The sequence below is a fragment of the Phytophthora ramorum genome (genome assembly GCF_020800215.1).
Source record: "Phytophthora ramorum isolate Pr-102 chromosome Unknown Phyram_PR-102_s0006, whole genome shotgun sequence".
NCBI lineage: Eukaryota > Oomycota > Peronosporomycetes > Peronosporales > Peronosporaceae > Phytophthora > Phytophthora ramorum.
In genome coordinates, this window is record NW_027150652.1 from 1,788,540 (window position 1) to 1,814,435 (window position 25,896).

Sequence of the window (25,896 nt, forward strand, 5' to 3'; positions counted from 1 at the left end):
TTGCGTGGTCCTATTGTTGGAGCACACGCCGTTGAGTTTGACCAGCACTGTTGCGCTTTTGCACAATCGCCACAAAAGACGGAGCTGGTCTGCGTGGCGGCTTGGAGCTTCGGCCGAGTTGCTGGCTCAAGTGTTTGTCTGCGGTGAGAACGACAGAGAAATGGAGAGGAGATGAAGGTGCTCCGAGGTTTTCGGGATCCCGAGTTTTGGATCGCCCGGTACTGCATTGCTTTCGTCCGGACCGGCAAGAAGGACATCAAGGCCATCTGCGAGGAGCACCCGGGCTGGAATCGACGGACGGTCACACATTACTACGCCATGTACGAAAATGGAGAGAGTTTGCAGCCCAGGTGTGGCATTGTGGCACCGGTCGAGCAGGCTTATCAGCCGGCTCTTCTACCGGCAACGGTAATGCAGGACACGCGCGCTGCACGAAACAACTCGTCAGTGGAGGGGGAGACCTGGTATCTCGAGACACCACAAGGCACGGGCAACTACAGCACGATCGCGTTCAAGGGAGCACCGCGCTTGGAGTCATTTGAGACTCGCACGTCTCAGGCGCACATTCATTTGACCCAGCATGAGTTCGAGCTGCTATGGGAAGCAGGACGTGTGCTTCAATGGGTCTCCAAGAATGCCGCTTACTTCATGTACCTAGGAGAGGACGAAGACGAGGACAAATATGAGGACGGGATTTGTTAACGGAGCCGTCGTTGTTCACAACGCCGCTGCTCTTCGCAGTTCAGTTTGAAGCCAAGCGTGAGAGCAACCGGACGGAGGATGCCGCTATCGTTTGCTCTGAGAAATTGGAGTATTGGGGGCTGTACCGTAATCGTTGGCTTGAGGTGTGCTGGAGTGGCTGCGTAGCGGGTAGCGATCAGAGGTCGGAGTCAGGCTTGAAACTACAGACGAATCTCCCAGGCGTGGCCTAGGCTCCGAGCGGGAATCTAGAGTTGAACAAGCCTTTATAGAGTTACTACGGCTGATGCTGCCGCGCATGGGGCGAATACGCCTCGATATGCATGGTGAGCGCGACGTCCGGTCTTGAGACCGGAGCTCTTCCATTGTCTTCAATCGCTTGCTTGGAAAGGATCCAAATATTGGGTTTTGTATGGAGCTTAGCTGGAGGTTAACGCAGGCTTGGAGGTCCACGCAGGTTGCTCGAAAAAGTAGTTGTCAAGCAGGCTAAGCTTAACTGTCGCCGACAGCTCTAGTGTCAATACGGATGCGCTGGGTATTGCCGTCCGAGTTGCAGCTCTTGAGTTGCAGCTCTTGAGTTGCAGCAGCTTGTTGCCTCAATCGTGTGCTACAGTACCGACCCCAAAGTGGCGACTGCGGCCGCGGCAGACGTCCAAGTAATCAGATGCCGGTGCCCTCGCGATGGGGTCGTTGCACTGTTCGAATAGTGTTGAAGACCGGGAGGTGGACAGAAATCCAGCGACGGCGGCGCAGCTTCCAGCGCTCGTCTGTCTCTCTGCAAGCGAGTGCAGGCTGCGCCATGAGTGTCTTGCTTTCAGTGTGTGTCCCGGTACACTATGACCGGGTCGTGTTGCCAGTGATGCAGACGGTGAACGGGGTGAGCCGAGGCACCGGAGCAGTTGATGATTGAGTGCCTGAAGCACTTGATGTAAAGGAAGATCGCATCAGTTAACTCCCGCTGCTCGTGAACATTGCTCGTGATGACTGGACGCGGGTGGCTGATACGCGGCGTCATTGTGAGCTCGCCCACTTCAACTTTGGCAAGTGACACCGCCAAGTAAAAACGGCAACTTCTGCTTCGTCCAGCCATCCCCCACCACCCACGTGCCCAGTAGATCGAGGCGAGAACTGCAACAGTAGGCAGCTCACGGAATGAATCAAGTTGGCCGTGAGCGGCGACCTGCTCACCGTGAGCCTCATGGACATCTCACGTGCAGAGGAGGAAGCCGCTCTTGAAGACTACGATCGGTAATAGTTGTAGCTTGGTTTGGGCCGTTTGGTTCTGCTTGATCTAGGACCTCACTTTTCATTTCGCCTTGCGCCGAGAAGAACTCAAGTATCCGGTCAAGCTTCTTGAACGAGTCACCGCGCCATGCCAGCAACGTCTAGAACCGGAAGCTCCGTGCTGTTAGCGCTGGTGGCAACGATACTTTTTGCCGGCTTCGCCAACGCCCAGACACTGGCCAAGACGAACGACGGCACGGGCCTCCACATCTACTTCCGCTCGGGGTGGACAACCCCCTACACCCACTACAACACGGGGTCTGGCTGGACGACTTCTCCAGGCAAAGCCATGACCAAGAGCAATGACTCGACAAATTTTCCCGCCGCGCTGGGTTGGTTCCGCTACGACTTACCTGCTTCTACGACTTCACTTGAGTTCGTGTTCAACAACGGCAACGGCGTCTGGGACAACAACAGCAATGGTAACTACAAAGTTGCCACAGCTGGAACGTGGCAAGTGACGAGTTCCGTCAGCACCCCGCCATCGGCGACAGTCTTGACGGCAGCGAGTGATGGAACGGGGTTGCATGTCTTCTTCCAAACTGGCTGGACGACCCCGTACATCCACTACTCCACTGGGTCAACGTGGACAACGTCGCCCGGGAATCTCATGACTGCGTCCACCGATTCTAAGTACCCGGCCTCGGTTGGGTGGTTCCAGTACGACTTGGCATCGCCTCAGGCTTCCCTCGAGTTTGTCTTCAACAACGGGAATGGCGTTTGGGACAACGACAATAATGCCAACTACAAGGCTACTAGCGCCGGAAAGTGGATTGTCATGAGTACGGTAAGCGCCCCGCCGGCGACGACCACAGTCACTCCTACTCCTACTCCTTCCCCGACAGCGACACCAAAAACACCTGCACCGACCACTGCCAGCCCCTCGCCAACATCCACCGCTGCTCCATCCCCGACCACGCCAGCAACAACTCCGTCCGGAAGCTGCTACAATTACAATGGACTTGACTCCTGCTCCAGCTCTACGCAGACCGAGATTCCCTCCACCGACGATCAGAGGAAGTGGCAAACCCCACCGCGTAATACAAGTGGCTGGTCGACAGACTACCAGGACTACCGATCACTGACCGGATACGCTCATGCAGTCTACGGATCGGATCGCACTTCTGCCACTGTCACTGTGCGCACGTACCTCCGGGTTTCCTCAGCGACCTGTTCGTACTCCTACAACGGAGTTACGTCGACGTCTGCAACGTACCAAGTTACAAACTCGCTCAAGGACGACCTTCTTATCGCCGCTGTCTGCACAGATGGAACCAGTACATGGAAGTTGGAGCTGGATCCTGTCAACTTTGTCTGGCAGAATAGTGCTGTCACGCAACCCAGTGGTATGAAGGGAGGCCAGAAGGGTGCTATCGTCGACTTGTTCGGCTGGCCGTATGATGATATTGCGCAGGAATGCTCGGATTTCCTGGGCAAGGCAGGCTACATGGGAGTGAAGATCAATCCGCCACAGGAATCCGTGGTGACAGATGCGTGGCCGCAAAGTGGTCAGCGGAATCCATGGTATTTTGTGTACCAACCCGTGAGCTACCGTTTGTATTCACGCCTTGGGACGAGAACGCAGTTGCGGTCGATGATTCAAGCGTGCCGAAAGAATGGAATACGGGTGTACGCTGATGCTGTTGTGAACCACATGTCTGGTGGAGGCAACGACGTGCTTTCCCACCGCTACAGCAGTGGAGGATCCTGTGTCACATGGGGTGCGAAGTCCAGCACGAAACACTCTCCTTACTACACCCACAGCTACACCTACGGCACGAATGCGTACACGAATGCTCGCCCAGCGCTTGAGTTCCCCGCCGTTCCGTATGGACCGACAGATTTCCACTGCGAGCGCACCATGAGCTCGTGGACCGACCAACTCCAGCTCGAAACGGGTTGGCTCACTGGTCTGACAGACTTGAATACGGAGAAGACGTACGTTCGTGAACGCATTGCTCAGTACTTTGTAGATCTCCTTGGCATCGGATTCAGCGGACTTCGGCTGGATGCCCTGAAACACATCGGACCTGTCGATGCAGGCGCAATCTACGGCCTTCTGAGCAAGTACATGGGTGGCAGTCTTCCTGGCGACTTCATCTCGTGGGGCGAAGTAATTCTAGGCGGCGAGGCGAGCCTTTTGGCATGCAACGCCGACTCAGGCTACAACTTTTACAAGGGGCTGGACGCACAATATGCTGCCAACGGGGTCTCTTCTACCGACATTGCCAAGCTCAAGATTTGGTCGTCCGATTATCCCAAGGAGTTCCCAATTTGCGGCTCGTGGATTTTGCCTGCATCCCGTTTTGTGATCCAGAACGATGACCATGACCAGCAGAACGATGGTTCATCCTCCCGCGACATGGGTGATGCAGGATCTGTTCTCATCAAGGACAAGGACGTTGAGAAGCACCGTTCCTTTGAGGTCAAACTGTTCTCGCGCACAGATGCCGACTGGCAGATCAAGGTCGTACTGAGCTCGTACACGTGGTTCCCCAACGGTGCTGCTGGATTTCCCGATGCGTACTCGGATTGCAGTGGCTTCGATTCATCGCAGGGCCAGACGTGTACTGCCAGCGTGCCGTACGAGAAAGCGTTCCGGGCTGGGTCGTGTGGCTACACTGTCGAGGGCTTCGCTGGAGGCAAGTACACTCGCGTCCACCGTGACCTGTCCATTGTGAATGCGATGCGCAGTTGGGTTGACCTCTCGCCCGTGACGCTGTCGGATCTTGGAATCAAGGGTAGCTGTTAGGTAGATCACGACTGTGGCTACTTGGTACTGGATGTCGTATCGCTGGTTTCAGTTGCCTTGCGAATTGTTAATTCATTTGCTGCGAGTAGCTGGTGTTTTTTTCTTCTCTTGCCGATTCTGGGCGCTTCAAGTCGGAGCGGTAAGTGTAGTTCTGGAGGGCCCATTTCTCGTAAAGCGAGGAATCGGAAAAGCATGCAATTTGGTGACGTTGATGCCACCGCACTCTGCTGGTTTCCCCTCTTTCGGAACTTGACTTGCATCCCGCATATAAACTTAGGCTGGGTGACCTCTTTGCGCAAATTCGGCCATACACACTAGCCTCTATAGAAGTAGATAAAATTACTCGCTTAGACTACGATGGTGCTGATGAAGTTGTCCTCACTTTCTAAGCCATCATATTCAATTTTGCACTCTGTGGGGCATCAACCAAACACCATGCCGGACGGAATACGAAAAACGGTCGTTGCTGTTGTCCAAGTCGCTGTCTTCTGTCAACAGTTGCATGCCAACAGATTCGTTTGGACGCTGATGATGTTCCCGGCCATTTGTCTGCTCTTTTTTGCTGTCAAATTCGACATGGCGAATCCGCTAAACACGTTAGCGCCGATCCAACCCGGCTACATGGGTACTACGCAATGTACATGGACGTTCACGAGATGATCTTCGTCCTTTTAATGACTTTCTTGTGCAAGTTTAGCATGAGCGCTGTCTCGCTTCATCGTCCAACAGTTCATCTTCACCTCGACGATGTACCTGGTGCCTTTTTCGGACCTGCCTTGACAGTCAAACTTGGGATTCCGAGCGACGACGAGCAGACCCACAATACTAAGTACTTCTTACTACAACTCGGACGTATTTGTCATGATTGGTAACCCTTTTCCGGTTGATGTACTGGCCGTCATGTTGCACTGCCACGACGGCTTTCAACAAGAATGCGCTGTCGCAAGCACTATTCTCAGTATCGCGCGCTCATGTGTATCGACTTTCGCTGGGACAAAAGTAATGAGTCACTCGACATGGCACATGTGCAAAATGCTACACTTGCAGGTGATGTCGCTGTGGGCACGAGTTGCTGCAACCTCGCAGCTAGCCCTGCGACCGCCATTATTGTTGGTCTCTTCGGTATGCGGCTATTGCTTCGTGGCCCCCATTTTAGAAGTTTATCGGATACTTGTGGCATTCTCAATATGCACGGGTGTGCCCGGAGTGGAGTTGCTGGCGCGCTAATCACACCTATACTATGGAGAAGGATTGATAGACATCCATTCGGCACGTGCCTACCGTAGTGCAGGCGAACAGAGCTACAGTGGTCTTGGAAAGGCAAGCCGTCGAACCCAAGGGCAACTATTCAAAATGACCATCGTTTACTGTGCCGCCTACGTACTGATTGGTGGTGAAAACGCTGCAATCCCCCGTGGAGATGTGGCCCCAACTGCTAAGAGCTCGGTTTGCTCCCCAGAAAAATCATTATCGGGACGCACATGGCTAGTCTTGGCATGAATCGCTCGTGCAGCAAATAAGCCACCTGCACCTGTTACGGCAGCCCCGCAAAACCCGACGAAGATCCACATCCCAACCATGGCACTACTGCTCTCCACGTACTGTGGATCTGAAGTCATCAGCTCGATGTGCATTGGCGATGCCCTAAGCGAACCGGCCTCTTGATACGCGAACAATTTACTCGTGACCGAAGTATCGTCAAGATTGGGTCTCATAAAGTCAATTGATACAGAAACGCAACCTTTTGAGCCGTCCACGCATGACGTTCTCGAATTATTGACGACATACATAGCCTCCGATATGGGACTGAGGGAGAGCTTTGCGTGTATTTGGCCATCCAAGCCAGTGAAGACCTTCGTCGTGAGCATTCGATATAGCACCGATGTTAAGGCTTTCGCGGAAAAGGCTGAACTGCATACTGCGTTGTTTTCAGTTTCAAAGCATCGAATTTTAAATGATAGGCGATCAAACGCGCACTCGCTTGCTCGTCCGCACACCATTGAACAGTTTTTCATTCCAAACGTTGAAGGGCACCAGCAAGCATTTCCTGCCAGGGTCTTCACACATTCACCACCATTCAGACACTCATACTCCTTTTCGCAGCCAGTATCGTCATCTTGGACAATTATACGAACGCCTTGGTGTTCCGTGTACGCAGTTGATAAATCATTCTCGTTGGTACCAACTTGCAAGTCGTTGTACTTGCTGTCTGAACTGGTAACCTGATGAAGAAGAAGAGGCTGCTTTACTTTCGGAATAAGCCTCTCGTAGTTTAAGGTGAAAGGAAATGCCCCATCATAAATGTCGTTCGCCACGGGATAAATGTCAATCCATTGCGGTTGATACCAGTTCAATCGGGTGAAAGTTAGCTCCAGTGGGGACACAGAAAATAAGCTGGAGTCCTTATCGTACGAAATTTTGATCATGACATCTTGCAGTGGTGCTGAATCAAGAGAGACCGAGTAAGTCGCCTTCGGTATGCTTTCCGATACGACAACCTCACTCGCCGAAATGGTGACACCAGGTAAATCATCATCGACAACGGCGACTTGAACAGATCCAGATGCAGACTGCCATTTCGTTGCAATATGATATGGCCAGGAACTATCATCGTGGTCGCGCACTACAAACTCCGCACTCGAATATGACAGCGTGGTTGACAGACGTGCATAGGTTCGAGAAATTGCACTGTTGCCGACCAATTGAATTGGAATATCGAGGCCCATGGAATCTGTTGACACCGAGCTTATGTGCATCGACAGCTTGCGGTCTCCGAGATATGTGTTGTCATCCACTGCCAAAAATGTCAGTTTCTGAGCTATATCCCAGGTTTCTGCTGTGAATCGCAGCGTCGTCGGCATACGGAACCGCCGGTTTTCACCTGATTCGTATTTGGCACCTACAAGGCTTGACAACGAACTCGAGGCACTTGATGCGTTGGTAGCATCGAATGCTGTGACATACTTCTCACTTGCGCCTTCAACGAGAACTGATACCAGCGTATCAGCTAGGGGCTCACTCGATAAACGTACAGCGACAGTGTCGGAGACCCCACAATGATGCATACGTGACAAGTGACTAATCTCGGGTGGTACGCTGTCTGGGCTGGAGAGGTCACCTCTTATAAGAAGTGGAAATGGAACTGGCTCATATCCAATGACGGTGACTTGGGGTGCTAGGATACAGCGATTAATGGCATCATAAGATTTATCAAACACGATCAAAATGCTGTGCACTGTGAAGAGCGACAGGCCGCTCATTGTGATCTCTTGAGGGCCGCCAGACTTCATTGACACTTGCGAAGTTCCCATTTGAATCCAATTCTTGATGTTCAGGACATCGGCGGACGAGCTAGTGATGGAGTAGTTGCGGCTACCCCACAGCGTCATCTGACGAATATATTTTTCTCCTGTCAAGGGAGGCATTACGAATGATATGGCGGACAGGTTCGTCAGTGACTCGAACCCAGCCATTATCCACGCACTACCGATCTCTAGAGGTAGCGCACTGCTGTTTGTGATGCAAGTTTCCCACGGGGCAACATACGTCTTTCTGAACGGCGTTGCACATACCGCATTAGAAGCCCCCTGAAGGTCAATTACCACGTCAGGGTCACTATCACACCGAAGGTATCGTGTCTGGAGTTCTGATAGTCTATAAAACGGGTCAGAGTTTGGATAAGCATTGCTTCCTTCGATCACGACAAATTCTGACTTTGAAAGAATGACTTTGTTCTCGTCGTCCTCCAGGATATGGAGCTTCTTCACACTTGAATCATTAAATAAATTTGCATTACAGGCTGTCTGAGACCCACCGCAAAACAAATCCCCGGCGTAGTCAACGTCTAGCGACTCGGCTGTGTGGGTCATCAGCACTTCACGATCACCAATTGCAACCTTGTCGTCTATGGCGTGTACTTGTACCTGCTGGGACTCTCGCCAATTTCCAGATGTGAATAGCAGTTCGTGCCGACAAATACGCGTTCTCTTGTCACATGGCGAGGGATCTGCTCCTTGCATGGAAGGGATCGACACTTCAATTTGATTCTGATCAGCACGAGCAATGGTCACACTTGGCATATATCCTCCAATCGATATTTTACTGCTCGCAAAAGCTTGTTGGTAAATCTCCACTTCGTTCAGGAGAAGACTATTTTCTCCTTCAATCTGCAGCCTCAAGTAACGTGCTTCAGTAGAAGTAGTGTAGTCAGCAACAAAACGGTCCTCCCCGAAGTGACCATTTGTCTCTCCATTCACACGCCACCGATAGGTAATCGTGTCTGTTTCGGTTGTTTCAAATGATCTCGATAAAACTGTGAACTCACGCAAGTACAACGCGCCATCTTTTGCGGACAGAAACGCCTTTGTTCTGTTGTTGCTTTGAGAAAATGGGGTATCAGATAGGAAAACCCAAAATGTAGTGGTGAGCTGATTTGCTTGCAAGTCAGCCACTGGGACTTTTTTCTTAATGGTAATCACGATATCCTCAATACGTCGAAGACTTTTCAAATCAATCTGCCACCACGGGTACGTATCTATGGTTCGTGACATCGCGTAAGTTGAGGCAATCCTCGAGTCCGAGTTCAAGTTACCATCAGTAGCAGCACTGGCACTACCCTGCTGGCTCTGGGAGGCTGTACTAGACAGGGCTAGATTCACACTTCCAGACGCTGTAATTTGAAGCTGGGGACACAGCGCTGCATCACTGTGCTCTTTTGAAGCGAATGTTACTTCATCCACTCCATCGTACACGAAAGTAGCTGTTGATCGAGAATACACTAGGAAAGAAATGGTAGTGGAATTCGAGGATTGGTCTCGTTGTTTTGCCAACACTCGATTGAGGGCGGCAGTGACATCAATTTCTATCCACCCTGATGATGGTGAAATCTTGTTAGTGCTTGGATCGATTGTGGTACTCTGCGTGACAAGTGCTTCTCCGTCGGACTGCAAACTAACGTCCTCAAATGTTATCGTACCTGGAAAGAGCGACGCTACTTCAGATTCGCCTTCAACTAGAGAACATTCAGGGACAAGTTTGGAGTTCGTTTGTGTACACTTTGGTTTTAGTAAAGCTTCATTCCACGTGTCCGATGACTCCCGTTGCGCAACTGTGACACCCACGATAATTCCACCTAGACCACCATTTTCGCCACCAGACAATCGAAACAATCGAAGAATCGCGAGTCCAACTTGAGAGCTTCCTGTTCTTGCTTGAATCACCGGATATGTGTCAAAGCGAACAACAGCGACAGATTTCACTGTCTTGTCACTAGTACTCTGAGAAGAATTGCTTGCGCTGATGAGTGTAGTAGATGTCCCGAAGCTTCCCTGCGTGTTTGCGGAGAAAGCCAGAGTTGTGTCTGCGTTAGGCTTGAGAGTGATTTCGAAACGCTGATATTTGCCTCTCGGCTCCCAATGCATGGGCTCACTATTCAATTTCAGGCCATACGTCACAATCGCTTCATCTCCACCATTTTCTCGAGTAGTTGCACGAGATGAATCCAATAATACCGACGCAGCGGGAAATTGCTGCACGAACAAAGTGAACGATACAATACCTCGGTTATACATCGCGTCACCACTGCTGGCTGAGTAAGCTAATATCTTTGAGTACTGTACTTCTTGCGAGGCATCAGGATTTGCGTCTGTCGATACTGTAATGTACTGAGTATCTTGCCACGCAGACGCTGTGATCTTTAATGTAGCGGGCTTTACCTGGAGATTAGAGTTTGCTTCTGGGACGAAGGATATATCAACATCGGCGTGAGGCTGACTCGAGAGGGCAACTCCAACAGATGCGGTGTGGCCATTTTCGCGTACAGATACAAAGTTCTGAGGTGTTCTACCAGTTTGCTGATGGCGAATAATCTCAGGAGCAACCCGAAGTGTCGGCTGGTCATCATCTAGGATAAATGCCTCAATCGAAGGTTGATGTGCAGGAGATGTTATGACACCATCACTATCCTCCCAAGGAAAGGCATGGTTGGCATTTCCAGTGTCATATATTCCCCACTTCTGAGTGTAAATACCAACTGCAAGGGTGTATCCAGAAGAACCTGCCACAGTCTTTAGGGGGGATTTGTAGTACGTATCGCTGCTGAAAGCAGTAAGCGAGATAAGGCTGCTGTGTATCCCATCGGCGGTGTCATCAGGAACAGCTTCAACTGTGGTCGTCTGGTATTGATTCCAGTTCGTAGACGAAAATGTTAACGTTGACAGAGATAACTTCACCTCCGTCGCGCTTGCACCGAGCTGAATGGTGACATCTGATGTTGGTTGTGAGTTCAACCGAACTCGAAATGTATCAATTTGTCCGATTTCAGACACCGAAAGGCTCCCCTTTGATACGAGCACAGCGGGATCTCCGTCGTCTTGAATGGTTACAATTGTACCAACATTGTCCAGCAATTGATCTGCATGCGTCTCGAGGGCCAAGAATTCGTTGTGATACCAACTCCACTCAGTAGGGTGCTCGTAGTCAATTCCCAGATGAGCCCCACCAGCTACGTTCTGAAGTAGAACCTTAAATACTTGGTCAGGTGCCTCAAAAAGGTCGTCATCAAGAATAAAAATGTCTATTGTTTTCCAAGCTTCCTTGTCTGCAAATGATAACTGTGTATTCTGGACGGGTGTGTATGCAACGGATTCTTTCGCGGTACATGGGCTGACATGTGTGCAGCCTCGAGTCTTTACAACATCATAATCATAATCCAAGTCGTACCGGGATTTCCCCGGCACAATAGTACCGCAGTACGTTGCAATATCCACGGTGACTGCTCCGTCGGTATATGTGTTTACGTTGGTAGCATCAGGAATGCCAGAGCGTGTAACGTTTACGGTCACTTTACCCCCGTTTTCTAGCACTTCGTAATGTGACAAAGCAAACGATATGGTTCCAGCATCGCGATCATCAATAATATAAATCCACATGTCTGACTTTGCTCCGATGATTGCACCGCCTTTGACGGAATCTAAACGAACCTTGATGGCCCTCGAATTTGGTTGATACTTGCCATTATTAAAGACCTTCACAGCGAACGTTTGATTCACTTCACCGGTCGCCCAAGTAAGCTCCTGCGATACACCCAAATAGTCAAAGGCTTTGCTACCACCGTTTGTGGCGTTGCTGTCCGCAGTGACTGTAGTTACCACAAGAGTGACAGGAACGTAGGATGCCGACGAAAATCCAATACTTCTCTCAATTGACACGACTGCATTCCCGCTGTCTTCTCTACAGAAAATATAAGGTGCAGCGAAATTGAACTCTCCTGCATCTCCATCATCCGCAATGAAAACAACTGCAGTGTCAGTTGTGCCAATTGTAGCTGAAGAGCTCACACTTGTGATCTGGAGAAAAAAGAACTCATTCGCCTCGTAATCTGTGTCGTTGACCAATTCAATATTGATAAAGCCTTCAAGTTGGTTTTCGTCAAAGCTCACTGCATAGGCAGCGTCCGTCAGCTTGAAATTCTTGTTGACCGACGCAGTGGCTTCCAGTGGTTTTGCTAATGCGTACTTGACAGTAACACTCCCACTAGCGCCTCCAGTTCGAACGATTTTAACCTGCACAGTACCATCATCCTCTTGGAACGTATAGCTCTGTAAATCGAAACCAAAAGTTCCAGCTAACCACATCAAATCTCAGCAAACTGGCAAAATCTCAGCCTAAGGTAGCAAACCCTTACCATTGCCGGCAGCTTCAACACGAGCCACAATCAGAACAAGCACCACGAGCATGAGGTAGGCGCACAGCCGTCCGCCACCACTCGCCACTCGCGTCATATTCGCTGCAGTTTTTGCACGGCCACTTGAGCGGTCGCGAATCCGCTGCGACCGCCAACTCCAACTTCAAGATGGTGTGGTGTACATAACTTCAACATTTGGCGACCATCACTCCTCAGAAAGTCCGCAGTGCAGCGTGAGCGCACCGCTGTCCCGCCAAGCTGCACACGGACCTTACACTGCTCGTCTCCCCTCGCTTTCTGCGTCTCGAGGTTCATCCGCTTGCAGACAGGAAGCATGTCGAGCTTTCTTACTCGCTTCTGCCGTCCGTTCTCACGTGGCTCCGTCATACTGCAAGCGCCTCGAACTGGGAGAACAGCAGCATATCGAGAAAAGACGACGCGTTAAGATTCTTGTGTGTTGGAGAAGGAAGCGTGTCCTTTCTTGACTGGAGAAGGTGATGGAGACCGCGGACGTGCGAGGCGTGAGCGCTCACTTTGAGTTTTTCTTCTGGAGAAGACAGACGGCCAGCGATCCTCTCTCCGACGACTCAGCCAGGGCTACAGCCATGGACGAGGCGACTGAGAGGAACCAAGCCACTCACTCACCGGAACTAACTGCGCGTCTCAAACGGGAGATGGTGTCTGACGTGATGGAGACCCAACAGCTCGATGGTTTCTTGCAGACGAGGACGGGGATGACCCCAAGTCGCCATGGCACCTTAAGTCCGTGGATTCCGTTTCCTCTGGACCAACCTGTCGTGCCCGAAGCGACAGTTCCCGCTTACAACGAACGCCGGTGCGGATTTGCTTTCTGACTCGGTACAGGATGATTTTGATTGCTAACGATGCTTGTGTCGTGCTATGGTAGACTTGAACCCGATGAGTGGGTAGAGCTGCTTGAGCAGACGGAGTGTCTGGATTACGTCAGTCCCGATGTTGAAGCGTGCATGGAGAAGCATCGCCAGTTGGAAGGCAATCAAGAGCTCGAACGGACGGGGAGAGAGTTTATCGATAGCCCGTCGATTCCGAAGTTACCACCGCTCAACACGCTGCCAACGGAGTGCCCAACAATACTGAAACCGATTTTGCGGTCTCAGCGTACGTCGTGTCAATTGTACAGTAGTGACAACCGATCTTCTGACGCTCATGGGATCCTTTCCACTTATTCGGTACAGACAATGAGCCACGGCGCCCAGGTCTACGCGAAAAGTTCCCTCGACAGCAACCTCTGATGGACCACAATCAAGCACACTTCGATGATAACTATGTTGGTGATGTCGATCATCCGGCAGAGCTGAAGAATATCACGAGGCGAAACAGCTCCACTGCCAAGCGAAACACAACAGAGAAAGCACCGGCACGTTCTACCAGTCGATCTCTCAAGTTTGAACCTCAAAAATCTAAGCCCACCTCTCGACGCAAGCGGGCTTCGTGGGGCGGCCAATCGTTTCGTGGCACAACTACGCAATCCCCACCTCAACGACAGTACAAGTCAGCGAGAAAGTCGAAGGACTGCATGATCCCCGGCTGCACAAAAGGCGCTCGCTCGAGGGGACTCTGCAAGCGTCACGGTGGCGGCAAGCGATGCACGTATTCAGAGTGTACGCGCAGCGATCAAGGCGGCGGATTCTGCATCGCGCACGGTGGAGGTACTTTGACGATTTTGCTCATTGTGACTTGGCTGTTTGTTGACATGCACTTTGGCGTGACCCAGGCAAACGGTGTGCCACTGAAGGATGCAAAAACTCGGCCCAGTCTCGCGGACTCTGCAAGAGCCATGGAGGTACGCCGCGTGAACCAAAGTTGTAATGGCGCTGGTATCTCATCCCAGTGTGTGCTTTGTGCCAGGCGGAAAGAGGTGCCGTGAGGAAGGATGCACTAAGAGCAGCCAGGCCGGAGGATTCTGTCGCGGGCACAAACACGCATTCGTCTAGATCGCTGAGGCGCAGATCGTCGTAGTGTGTAGTCCCTGCATCGTTTTGAAATGAACAAGTTGAAGTGAAGCCGTGTACATGATTGGCCAATATTTGCTGCTGTGATTGGTCGAAAACTCTCTTTTTGCCGCCAAAATCGCGGGTCATTCCCCGCCAAAACCTTAAGCGTTGTGACCCGCGACTGACTTTGCCTTGTTCCGCTCCCGAAGCATGACGGACCTTCCTATCCAGGTTCGCGGTAATAAGAAGCTTCTTTCACAGCTCCATCCACTGACTTCTCTGTGCTGCTCCTCTTTCGTTCCCCACAGTGCGTGAAGAATGTGGTTCTAGAGGTGACCCGCGACGACGGAGAAATCGACCGCTCCACGCTGCAGACGGAGCTGGTGCTGCGCAAAGAGGTCGGCAACGCGCGCCTCGTGAGCGGCGACGCCATGCTATGGGTGGGCAAGGGTGTGCTGACCCACAAAGACTCGACGCTAGACTCGGCGCCTACACGCACGGTGCGCGTGGAGAACGGCAAGCGGCGCTTTGTGTTCACAGTGGCGCTGGACGCTGTGGCCAAGCAGTTCTACGCCGAGCTGAAGGACCAGGTGGACGGCAAGGCCGGTGTAGAGATCCGCAAGAAGAAGCGCAAGATCCGCAAACAGCTGAACCAAGTCATGGGCTTCACTCCCGTCAACACGCTCAAGAGCCCCTTGAAGAGCCCCTCGACACTGCTCAAGAGCCCCGCGAAGAAGCCGCCCATGACCCCCAAGCGTAGTCCGTTGGCTGACATTGGGACACCCCAACAAATGCCGCAGTTGACGCTGCCACCGCCGCTGCCTGTGACGACGAAGGGGCCCTCCTCGTCTCTTGCCTCGCCGTTGAGGTCGCCGTTTCGCTCTCCATTCCGCAAGAAAGCGCGCCTCTCGCTGAGTCCCTCGAGTGCAGGAAAGATAGCAGGCGAGTCAAATACGCCGTCTTTGCGTTCTCCGTCGCGTGAGTGGCTGAGTCCAGCTCGATCGCTGAAGCTGCGGAGTGGACCGACCCCGCCGGATCTTAAGAGGCACAGCAGCCACACGCCGGAGAATCAGAGTACAGGTGTAGCAGGTGGATCTGGCGGCAGCTCCAGCGAGATGAATCGCCGGAAATCGATCACGGGATCGATAAACAAGCGCGTGCGTTCTCTGCAGTTGATGCTTGATGATGAACCTGCAGTTAAGTGCTCTGAGGCGGAAGAACAGAGGAAAATCACCTCGCATTTTTTCAAGAAGAGCCAACTCAAAGGCCCGTGCGCTGACACTACAGCTCGAGAACTGGATATGTCTATGGAGTCTGCTGCTGATGAATTGGGACAGGATGACGATGCATCGAGTGGAACTGTAAGCGGCGCTCTTGAAGATGGAACCCAAAGAAGCACACATGGCTTGCTGAACCTGGGAAACTATTGTTACATGAACGCTGTCATTCAAGCTCTGGCAGCCCTACCTGCGTTTGTCAGCAGCGTTCAGGATAAAGACATTGTGCTTAGAATTATTCGGAACCAACCCCAGGCAAGTGTGAAGGCGAAATCTCTAGAACAGCTAAGGACGATTTATGACACCTGGCGGACCAGCGGTGATACCAAGCACCTCCCTCTACAGTACACCCTAAGTCAACTACTTCAGTTGGTGATCAAGGGCAGTGAAACATCGATCAACCCTGAGCCACTCAAGAATGTAATGGGGAAGAAGAACGCAATGTTCGCTACGTACGTGAACCTTGCTTGTCCATTATCGTATTGGTCTAACGAGTTCTGATTTTGCTGCGTTATTACAGTCATTTTCAGCAAGACGCCCACGAATTTTTGCTGAACTTGGTGACGGAATACGAAAAAGAGTTAGTGGAGACCGTCCGTGATGTGACTGAAAGAATCGTTGAAGAGGCCAAGTCGTCTCCCCAAGTACAGATGAACAGTCTACTGAGCTTTTTCCGTAGCAGCCCCAATGCAAAGAAAAACCAGCAGAAGGACAAGTCTTCGGATACGGAACAAGACCTGATCTGCCAGCTACCCCCAGCGAAGTGCTTTCGAGCGGAGCTTAACCGCACCTTGACCTGCAGAAATTGTGGGTACAGCCGGAAGCAAGCCGAAACATTTTACGATTTCTCCCTAGATCTACCGTATTACCCCGTTCCAGACCAGGAACCGACTGCGGAACAAGAGCCTCAGGCACCTCCACCACCCGAACGACAGTGCTTTTGCGACCTTACTGCTGTTACAACTGGCCAAGGTGACGAACGCTTCTACTGCTGCCCAAGGATATCTTGCAGTTATCGTGAAAAAATTGGTGAAAGTGAAGAATCCGCGATTTCTCTAATGAAAACTGCCGGCACCGTGACAAAACCCGTTGTGTCGCCATCAACTCCAGCAACTGGATGGCTGCCACGACCTCCACAGATTGAACTTGAGACGTTGATTCAGAAACAATTTGAAACGGAGGTACTGGAATTGACTTGCGAGAAGTGCAAGGTCGGGAAGGAAGCAGCGTCAGCGTACCAGGTTAAATCGCTACCGTCGGTTCTTGTCTTTCATTTGAAGCGATTCGAAGTGAACCCTCACAGCGGTGCTCTCTTTAAGCGATGCGACCCAGTCGTCCCTCCCGCAGTTATTGACCCGATTCGCTCCATCAATAACACAGCTTCATCAGGAAACGAAGGACGGTATGCCCTGAAGGTACGTGCACTCCTCCCGGTTGCTCTAGTTTCTGGCCCCAACACCTGCTAACGTACTTACATTTGTGCTGCAGAGCGTCATTCATCATTTGGGTAAGAGTATCGATGAGGGCCACTACGTCGCCGACGTGTGCAATGGAGAAGGTCAATGGATCCGTCGAAACGATACGCACGAGTCGTTGGTACGTTTTTGCTCCGCTCGTTTTGGCATTCCAATATCCCATGCATCTCACACAGATGTCCTGTTAGATTTCGGAAGAGTCTGCTCTTCAGGCATATCGGAGCCAGGAATCATGCTACATGTTCTTTTACGTAAAATCGGAAAGGAACGGTGCTGATGAAGGCAAAGAAAACGTACCGCTGAATCGTGCGCCGTCTGGAGACGAAAATGACGAGAGTTCCAGTCAGCAGCTGCAAGGAACTCCTCGTAATGGTCTGCGTGCGTTCCTGTAATCTCATGGAGCGAGTTATGTGCGCGCAACTGTGTTGATTGGGTATACTAATATTTTTGAAATAAACTACACCGCGTCATCGTTTGTGTCCTTGCTGCAGAGGCAAATGCGTAGTCTGAACTACCGCAAATGTTTCATCTTGGAGCGAAGCTTGTGTCGGCATTTCGTGCTGGAAGCACGTTGTTGAGTCGTACACTTTGCCCAGCAGTGAAACAAGCCGCAAAATGTCCTTAGCAGTTGGTCACTGCGAAATACCGTTCGGGTTGGCAAACGCTTCAGGGGATTCGGTCACAGGAATCAATCGCATTAAGACGCCTTCACCAGTCACAACACAGGAAGGTAAGGTTAGTTAGTTGCCCCTGTGTAATCATGCATTTGAACTCCCATGCCAATCTTACCAACAGGAAGAGACAGCGCTCCTAAACCGAAGCAGATGAGCCAGTGCCGAAATGAAATTCCACTCGTCTTGATGAAGTCTCCACCAAACTCTGCGAGCAGCACTTGAACGGTTATTGTGATCATGATGATAATAACGAAAAGCGGATTAGCCGCCAAGCCGTTGAAAACACGCCAGTCATTGTTGGTTTTTCGCGCGTTAAACTCGTTGAAGACTTGGCTGAACACGAAAGTATTGAAGATTATCGTGTAGTGTCGATAGTCATAGGACGAGCAGCTATCGCTCAGACAATCCAGAGGGTAGTCAAGGACTGTAGAATTCTTCTCGTAGTCATTACAAGACAAACTCCAGCAAGTATCCCCGTTTGCTGTCGCACAGGTATCGCTGCTGAGGGTGGGAAAGCTGGACTTGATGGTGTACTCCCACGCAACACATTCGTTCCCGTCATGATAACCAAATTGCTCCGCGCCATAAATGAGTAATAGGAACACGAGCAGCAACTGGAAGATCGACTGCACGGCAATGTTCTTCACCATACACCTTCCTAAGAGCTTTGCGGTTTTCTTGTACGGACGCCGATCCAATAAGGCTTCGGTGGGGGCTTCCGTGCCAAGTGCTAGTGCTCCCATGGTGTCCATAATAAGGTTAATCCAAAGCATCATAACTGAGTTTAACGGTGGCTCCTTGCCTGTGACAGCACTTACAAAGGTGACGATTAAAGCCACAATGTTCACAGTTAGCTGGAACTGCAGAAACTTGCGAATATTGTCGTAGACGCAGCGCCCCCACAGCACAGCCTTCCGGATGGATGAGAACTTATCGTCCATAATAATGATATCCGATGCCTCCTTGGCGAGATCGGTGCCTGTGATTCCCATCGCCATACCGACATCTGCTGTGCGCAATGCTGGCGCATCATTTGTGCCGTCTCCAGTCACGCCAACAACCTCCGAGCGGTCTTTCAGTAAATTCACGAGTCGGAATTTGTCGTCCGGGGACGATCGTGCCAGCACTTGTAGCCGAGGAATAAGTTTGCTCACCTCTTCAACGCTCATTGCTCGAAACACGGGCCCTTCAAGAGCAATTCCATCTTCAGTCATAATCCCGCACTGTCTCGCGATTGCCGATGCTGTGTGAATGTTGTCACCCGTGACCATGCGAACCATAATGCCAGCGCGCTTGCAATCCCTAATTGCGTCAGTAACATCCGGCCGAAGAGGATCTTGAATACCGAATATGGCGTTCACGACTAGGTCCTGGTCTGGCGCCTCCGAAAGTGATTGCAAGTCGTTTGGCAGCTCGTCCTTCGCAAAGTCTCGATGGCCAACGCATATTGTGCGCAACGCGGACTCGGCCATTTGTCTGATGATGCCATTCAACTCGTCACGCTTCTTCGAGGTTAAGTCTTGAATAGTGCCGTCTACGTCAATAAATTTAGCTGCCCGTGACAAGATCACCTCGGCAGCACCTTTGGAGTACAAACGACAGCCTCCGTCTCCACGCTTGACAATTGCAGCCATAGACTTCTTTTCGGAGGAAAAGGGGAACAATCGATCACCGCGTGCAACCTGGAATTTTTCCCGACGGATATCCATGATGGGGAAATTAAGTTTGTTCATCCACAACAGCACGGCACCTTCGGTCTTGTTGCCCTGAACCTGGGGTACACCGCTCACATCCTTAAGATATGCGCTGGTGTTTACAGCAATATTGGCAGCAAGTTCGTCGAGTGCCTTCGCGTTTACTGCGAACTGCTTTCGATTTGCGTTCGTGAATTCGTCTTTGAAGACTTGACCTAGAACCCACCCTTGCACAACAGTCATTTTGTTTTCGGTGAGTGTTCCTGTCTTATCGGAGCAGATACTTGTAACATTGCCCATGGTTTCACAGGCAGCAAGTACTCGAATCAGGTTGTTGTCTCGCAGCATTTTTTTGGTAGAGTAAGAAAGTGATATCGTCACAGCCAATGGCAGTCCTTCTGGAATGGCGACGACAATGATCGTAACGCCGATCAGGAAGGTGTGCAAAATGTAGGATGGCCACGAGTATTCCAGTTTTTTGTCATCAGATATCGAGTAAATGATGATCATTGCCAAAATGGTAGCAATGGAAAATGCCATGCCCACGTAGCCAATATGCTTGGCCATTTCTTCTAACTTCTCCATCAAAGGGGTGGCTTTTTGCTCACGCACGAGCTTCGACTTGATTTTACCCCATCGGCTCTCGGCGCCAACAGCAATCACAAGACACTCACCGCGGCCGCTAGCTACGAGGCAACTTGAAAGCAGGAAGGGGTCTTTCTGATGAACCTTGCTCACGTCCTCAGGCTCACCCGTGAGACTCGACTCGTTGCACCTGAGATCACTTCCGTTAATCAAGACAGCGTCTGCGGGTACCCTATCGCCTGTTTCCAGGATGATCACCTCACCAACCGATATATCTCCTACCGACACTTGATCGGGTTTTCCTTCTCGCAGTACTTTTACCAAAACGTCATCATTCTTTGCACTCAGTGCTCGGAACTGTTTTTCTTTAGTGTAATTGTTGATCGACGTTACAACAGCTACAAGCATCACACCGAAGAGGATGGCGACACCCTCACTCCAACCCGTTTCCGGGTGCTCCATGTAGCCTGTAACCATAGACGCAATTGCAGCAATAATCAAGATGATCAGTGTTGTGTCTTGCAAGCTCTCGACGAAAAGCCGAAATAGCCCCTTCATGGGGGCATCAACGAAAACATTTAGCCCGAATAATTCCCGCCGCACCATGAAGTTTGTGTCCATTTCACTGCGTGGCAATCCGTGCTCTAGGTTCACGCACAAAAGCGTCGCCAAAGCAGACACACCTCCTATCCGCCTGAGCTCCTCGAGATTCGCCTCCGTCATTTGGTCCTGATTTAATTTCTGGACTTCCTCGAGTGTGATACCATAGGGAGATGACGGCGCTACCTTGCTGATGCTGGACGTAGCATTGGTTTGGTTGTTGCTTCGGCGGGATTTCGCAGGCGGCGGGAGCGGCTGGACGGACGTGAGGTCCGGCATACTACGATGAGTTGTCGCTTGCAACCAAAACACCCGGTAGTCAAGTCAAAAATGTTCGGATTTGGGTGTCGAGCACGGCAGAAAATGCTGGAGAAGACGAAAGACAGACCAGAGCTTTAGCAACGCAGCATCTGGTGGCCTGCTAGTCCAGGTATTGACGTCCAGTGCTAAGAGGAGAGCTGTTCCCTGCCGTTGTTGCGGCGCTGAAGACCACGAGGAGTTTTCTGTTTTAGCCCGCTCTTGGAGTACGTTTCGCGTCCCGCGACTATAAAAGGCTCTGCGTTTGAACCAGGAGGTACGACCCTGCAAAAATAGTTGCCGTTGTTGAAGTGGTCTGTTGAGGGATATCAGCCAATCCGATTTCAGAACAATTTTCATTGGCTAAAATAGGATGTAGACGACTTGCACGTCCATGTATCAAGCAAGACCTCGATCGCCAAGCACTTGAACTTGGCGACCATGCCGCTCTGTGCCGCCTGCTGCGTCACCAAAGGCTTCAACAAGTGCGCACGTCTCCTCCCTTCTCTGCTGGTACATTGCAGTCGCTGTGGTGCTAACATCCGATCGATGCTCGCTGTCTGGAGCAGGTTTCACGGCGGGCAGCGCCATCTGCAGCGTCCAGTGTGCAAGGAATGCTTCCGCACAGGAAAGAAGCCCGTCGACCTCGGTGGCGAGCCAGAAGAGCTAGTGTATGTAGTCGCCCTTTCGATCAATAGGAGGTGATTGATGGATATGAACGGGGAAGTGGTTGATGCTCTGCAGGATCCGAGCTCCAGGTGATAAGAAAACTGCGTCGTTGGCTGATTTCCAGCTGCTGAGTGTCATCGGGCAAGGCGCGTTTGGAAAGGTAAATAATGAGGCTGTTGAGGAACAGTGAGTGTTGGCCACAGGCCTTGAGAAAATGTTGGTTTGTGGTTGGTTGTTGTGCTAAGGTGCTGCTGGTGCGCCACTCGTCGACCGGAAAAGTTCACGCGATGAAAGTAGGTCGACAGAACTGTAACGCACACTTACCTTAGATTCTTATAGTGTTTTATTACGCACATTTAAGATTATCAGCAAGCAGTTTATCATCGATAAGGACAGCGTGCACTACATGAAAACCGAGCGCGACGTCATGACCAAGGCAGGACTAGCGATGGACACTTAGAGTAAGTGGCGTGAGCGCTTACTGCATCTGTGTTACAACCCTGCTACTTTTGATAGATTCGTCACCCCTTCGTCATTGGCCTCAGTTATGCTTTCCAGACTGAATCAAAGGTAACAAATCAACCACCTGGTATACTCGTTACCATCGTTCTAACGATTATATTCCCAGGTTTACCTCGTGATGGAATACCAGTCAGGCGGAGAACTGTTTTCCTACTTGAAAGAGGAAGGCACATTCACCGAGGTACTAGCTACTTTGATGGTTGGGAACGGGCCATTAGTAACTAAGCTCACGGTTCTGTTAGAACGCCGTACGCTTCTACCTGGCCGAAATGATCCTCGCCCTGGAGCATCTTCATGGACACGGCATCATCCACCGGTTCGTGTATTATTATTTTGTAGTACTTCGAAGTATAGCGCTGGTGCTCACTCTGCTGTCTATCAACCTTTCAGTGACCTGAAGCCAGAAAACGTTCTCATTTCAGCCGAAGGCCACATCAAGCTGACCGACTTTGGTTTGGCTAAGGAGTACGTTGACGGACAGGAGCTGCTGACAGTTTGCGGAACAAAAGAATACATGGCTCCAGAAATGCTGCTTGGCAAGGGATACGACTCGGTAAAATATGCATGTTACCAAGTTTGGCTGCTTATGCTGATTTTGGTGCGTGTGTATTTTGCTTTACCAGGCGGTGGACTGGTGGTCACTTGGTGCCTTGGCACACGAAATGCTCACCGGAAATCCGCCATTCAGATCGAAAAATGCAGCAGACTTGCACAAGAAAATTATTTCAGCTAAGGTTGGCCACTGTGGTTGTCAAGCTGGAGAGAATGATGTTGATATTGATTGTACACGTGTATTGTGTTTCTTACGGCGATTCCCGTTATTTACACAGCTTCATTTGCCAGGTTGGCTCTCGGGAGAAGCTCACTCTTTGATCAAGGCGCTCCTGGAACGTAATGTGGGCAAAAGACTTGGAGGCGGAAAGTCCTCCATGTTTGTGGTGAAGGGAGTGCAGGCTTTGAAACGTCACTCGTTTTTCAAGGTTCGTGTCTTCCGAATCACCCGCATTGGAAAAAGCAACATGCTGATTAATTGTGGTTATCTGTCTGACATCGTAGTCGGTGGACTGGGAGAAGATGGAGAGTCTTCGCGTTCCACCTCCTAAAGTGCCCACTGTAACTCACGAAGCGGACACGAGCAATTTTGACAAAACGTTTACGGACATGCCTGCTTCCGACCTGATGTGCGACGAAATTATCGAGGAGCACAACAATCTTTTTCGAGGATTCTCATTCTGCCGGCAGGACAGCATTAAGGAGATCATGTCAAACCCACAGTCTCCGATCAACACAAAGCTGCTGCCAACTATCGCAAGTCTAGTTATAGATGGCGATGATATCAAGGACATCAACGACGCTATTGCGACGGCAGCCAGCAAGCAACCAGCCATTCTGACTTGAACAACAAAGCTACTGCTCCTTCTTCTCTTCCAGCCTCGTGGCAAGAGTATCAATCGAGTTGAACTGGCGAGTCCAGCGCGAGTTGTAAAGGAACGGGCGCAAGTCGAAACGGTTGTCATCCGGCGAATAGTTCTCTGCGTGGTAGGACGGCGTCAGCGTGGTCATCTTGTGGCGGTTAATCGAGTAATAGAAGAAGAATCGCTTGACCTTCGTTGCCACAACAGTGGGCGTCAGGTGGCTCCACAGGTTTGTAAGCTTGCGGAACATCCAGTACGGGCCGCATCGGTCAATTTTGCGCAGACGACCGAAGAATCCTAGCTCGTCGTAGGTCATACCCATGTCCTCCTCATCTAGCTGCGAATGGTCAGCGTCTTCTCCAGCGTTTTCATCGGTAGGACGTAACTCCGCTGTCGGAGGAGCCTCTTCGACAGTTTGCAACGCAGGGTAGTTGTACTTGACTGCTGCCCAGCGCAAAAGCTTCTTCAGATCACCCTTCGACACTGCGCCAATCGGGTTCAAGTCACCACTGCTGCAATCGTATTTGGTCATGTATCCACGCAGGGCTTCGTCAACGTTGCCGGAGCTGAGCACGAGTAGGAAGCCAGTCTTAGAGCGCACCCACGGTAGCAATTGAGCGAGAAGGTACGCCATGACCATGCGAAGACGCGCCTGAATGTTCTGGAGCGCCAAGTCTTCCTGCAGAGTACCTCCACGCGACAGATACTGAGGTGCCTTGCCCGTCAGAAGCTGGAAAGTTTTGACAACGGCATCCACCATCATGTCCATTCCCATCTCAAGGTGGTAGCATCCGATTTCCTGGGCAAGCGTCGAGGCGCGCTTCTTGGTGGCAGCCGAACTGTTCTTCGTGCCCATGTAGGTCGTGTGGAGGATGTGCGAAGCGAGATCAGCGGGTACCAGAGGCTGATATTCTTGATCCGACGTGCCCATGATACGCTGAACGTCCTTAATCACCTGTTCGTCGCCTCTGTTGGCAGCCTCAACCACGAGGTGGCACATCACACCGACGATGCATGCCACCGATGATGAGTCCGCGCCACCAGAAAGAGGCAAGAAGAATCCGCTACCACCACTGCGACGCAGGTAGTCCCACATCCAGCACGCCGGTCCCAGCGCTATCTCCTCCTCAGGCACGTGGTAGTGCACATCAATGCCAGGCGTAGGCTGGGCAAAAAACGACGCCTCGTCGTGGCACAGGCTGAAGTCAACGTCAATCTTGGGAATGACCGTGTCCAGCGAGCTGGCCTGCTCACTGCGACTGCTGACGGATCCACGGTACGAGCGCACGTCGTCGAGATCCACAGTGGCCGTGATCACCTCCACGTCCTTGACCGAGAACTGGGAGCCCTGAGCCACCACTTGGCCATTCACCACAATAACAGCGCAGCCGTCGAAGTACAGACGGCCGCCATCGCAGCCCTGCTGGTTCGCGTACAGATACACACCGCCGCTCTTGGTCGTCGCGCCGCGGATGAGGTCCATACGCTGGTCGAGCTTGCGCAGCTGGTGGTGCGATCCCGAGCCGTTGCCGATGATCTCCACACCCGCCAGACTGAGGTTGATGTGCGGACTGTCGGGCGTGAAGAGCTCCTCGCACGTCTCGGAGGAGCACGAGGTATCTAGCGTGGAGACGGCGCCTGAGCCGAAGGGCACGTGCACGGTGCCCGTGATCTTCTGCAGACTGGCAGGCAGCACGAACTTATCGAGGCCACGGGACTTGCCCGTCTCGAGGTTGGGCTTCCATGTGGTGAACCAGCGCTTCTCGCGGTAGTTTCCGTCGTCGGCCAGGAAGAGTTTGGGGCGGATGAACAGGATGCGCTGGTTCAGGCAGAAGACCCGGCAGTTGTAGCGCACGCCGTTGTGCATGACAGGCATGCCGATGTCGCACAGGATGTCGTTGGTCGCGTCCGAGCTCAGGATCGCCTCGAGCGACTGCCAGCAGTGGTAGAACGTGTCCTGCTCGAGGAAATGGTCCTCGCAGCCGTAGCCGCACACCTCGAGCTCGGGGCCCACGCGGTAGCGCGCGCCGCGTGCCTTGGCTATGCGGATGGACTCGAGGATGCGCTCCAGGTTGCCATCGAAGTCCAGCGCCCACTGGTTCAGGTTGCACGTGGCCACGGTCACCAGCGCGCTCATATTCTCGCTTTTGGGGGATTAGTGCAGTGTCGATTGCTGGTGCGCGGAGTGGGCCACACTAACCTGGTGTGTTGGTACACACTTCTATGGTCGACAAGTTGAAGTCACTGTCCGGGACAAATTGTCCCGTTGCCGCTTAGACGCCGTTTGTTGGCGAGC

At 51.7% G+C, this 25,896-nt stretch overlaps 6 protein-coding genes across 6 annotated transcripts; 4 read left to right on the forward strand and 2 right to left on the reverse strand.

The window, feature by feature from the left end:
• Positions 1 to 2,071: 2,071 nt before the first annotated feature.
• On the forward strand, positions 2,072 to 4,735 carry KRP23_7452 (Pancreatic alpha-amylase; the record flags this gene model as incomplete). Its single annotated transcript, XM_067892770.1, has 1 exon — positions 2,072 to 4,735. The coding sequence occupies one exon, from the start codon at positions 2,072 to 2,074 to the stop codon at positions 4,733 to 4,735; it is 2,664 nt and encodes an 887-aa protein (XP_067744617.1).
• Positions 4,736 to 12,916: 8,181 nt separating this feature from the next.
• KRP23_7453 (uncharacterized protein) lies at positions 12,917 to 13,690 on the forward strand (the record flags this gene model as incomplete). The annotated part of the gene is made up of 2 exons (XM_067892771.1): positions 12,917 to 13,254; positions 13,327 to 13,690. The coding sequence occupies 2 exons, from the start codon at positions 12,917 to 12,919 to the stop codon at positions 13,688 to 13,690; spliced, it is 702 nt and encodes a 233-aa protein (XP_067744618.1).
• Positions 13,691 to 14,602: 912 nt separating this feature from the next.
• KRP23_7454 (Ubiquitin carboxyl-terminal hydrolase 51) lies at positions 14,603 to 17,536 on the forward strand (the record flags this gene model as incomplete). Its single annotated transcript, XM_067892773.1, has 5 exons — positions 14,603 to 14,623; positions 14,701 to 16,121; positions 16,190 to 17,084; positions 17,158 to 17,265; positions 17,333 to 17,536. The coding sequence occupies 5 exons, from the start codon at positions 14,603 to 14,605 to the stop codon at positions 17,534 to 17,536; spliced, it is 2,649 nt and encodes an 882-aa protein (XP_067744619.1).
• Positions 17,537 to 17,776: 240 nt separating this feature from the next.
• KRP23_7455 (Calcium-transporting ATPase PAT1) lies at positions 17,777 to 20,976 on the reverse strand (the record flags this gene model as incomplete). The annotated part of the gene is made up of 2 exons (XM_067892774.1): positions 17,777 to 17,850; positions 17,934 to 20,976. 2 exons carry the CDS (start codon positions 20,974 to 20,976, stop codon positions 17,777 to 17,779), a joined length of 3,117 nt encoding a protein of 1,038 aa, XP_067744620.1.
• Positions 20,977 to 21,435: 459 nt separating this feature from the next.
• Positions 21,436 to 23,583, forward strand: KRP23_7456 (RAC family serine/threonine-protein kinase-like protein; the record flags this gene model as incomplete). Its single annotated transcript, XM_067892775.1, has 12 exons — positions 21,436 to 21,479; positions 21,564 to 21,665; positions 21,739 to 21,823; positions 21,909 to 21,956; positions 22,025 to 22,099; positions 22,180 to 22,233; positions 22,292 to 22,366; positions 22,428 to 22,501; positions 22,576 to 22,738; positions 22,809 to 22,919; positions 23,016 to 23,165; positions 23,242 to 23,583. The coding sequence occupies 12 exons, from the start codon at positions 21,436 to 21,438 to the stop codon at positions 23,581 to 23,583; spliced, it is 1,323 nt and encodes a 440-aa protein (XP_067744621.1).
• Positions 23,584 to 23,592: 9 nt separating this feature from the next.
• KRP23_7457 (Glutamine-dependent NAD(+) synthetase) lies at positions 23,593 to 25,737 on the reverse strand (the record flags this gene model as incomplete). Its single annotated transcript, XM_067892776.1, has 1 exon — positions 23,593 to 25,737. The coding sequence occupies one exon, from the start codon at positions 25,735 to 25,737 to the stop codon at positions 23,593 to 23,595; it is 2,145 nt and encodes a 714-aa protein (XP_067744622.1).
• Positions 25,738 to 25,896: the final 159 nt, after the last annotated feature.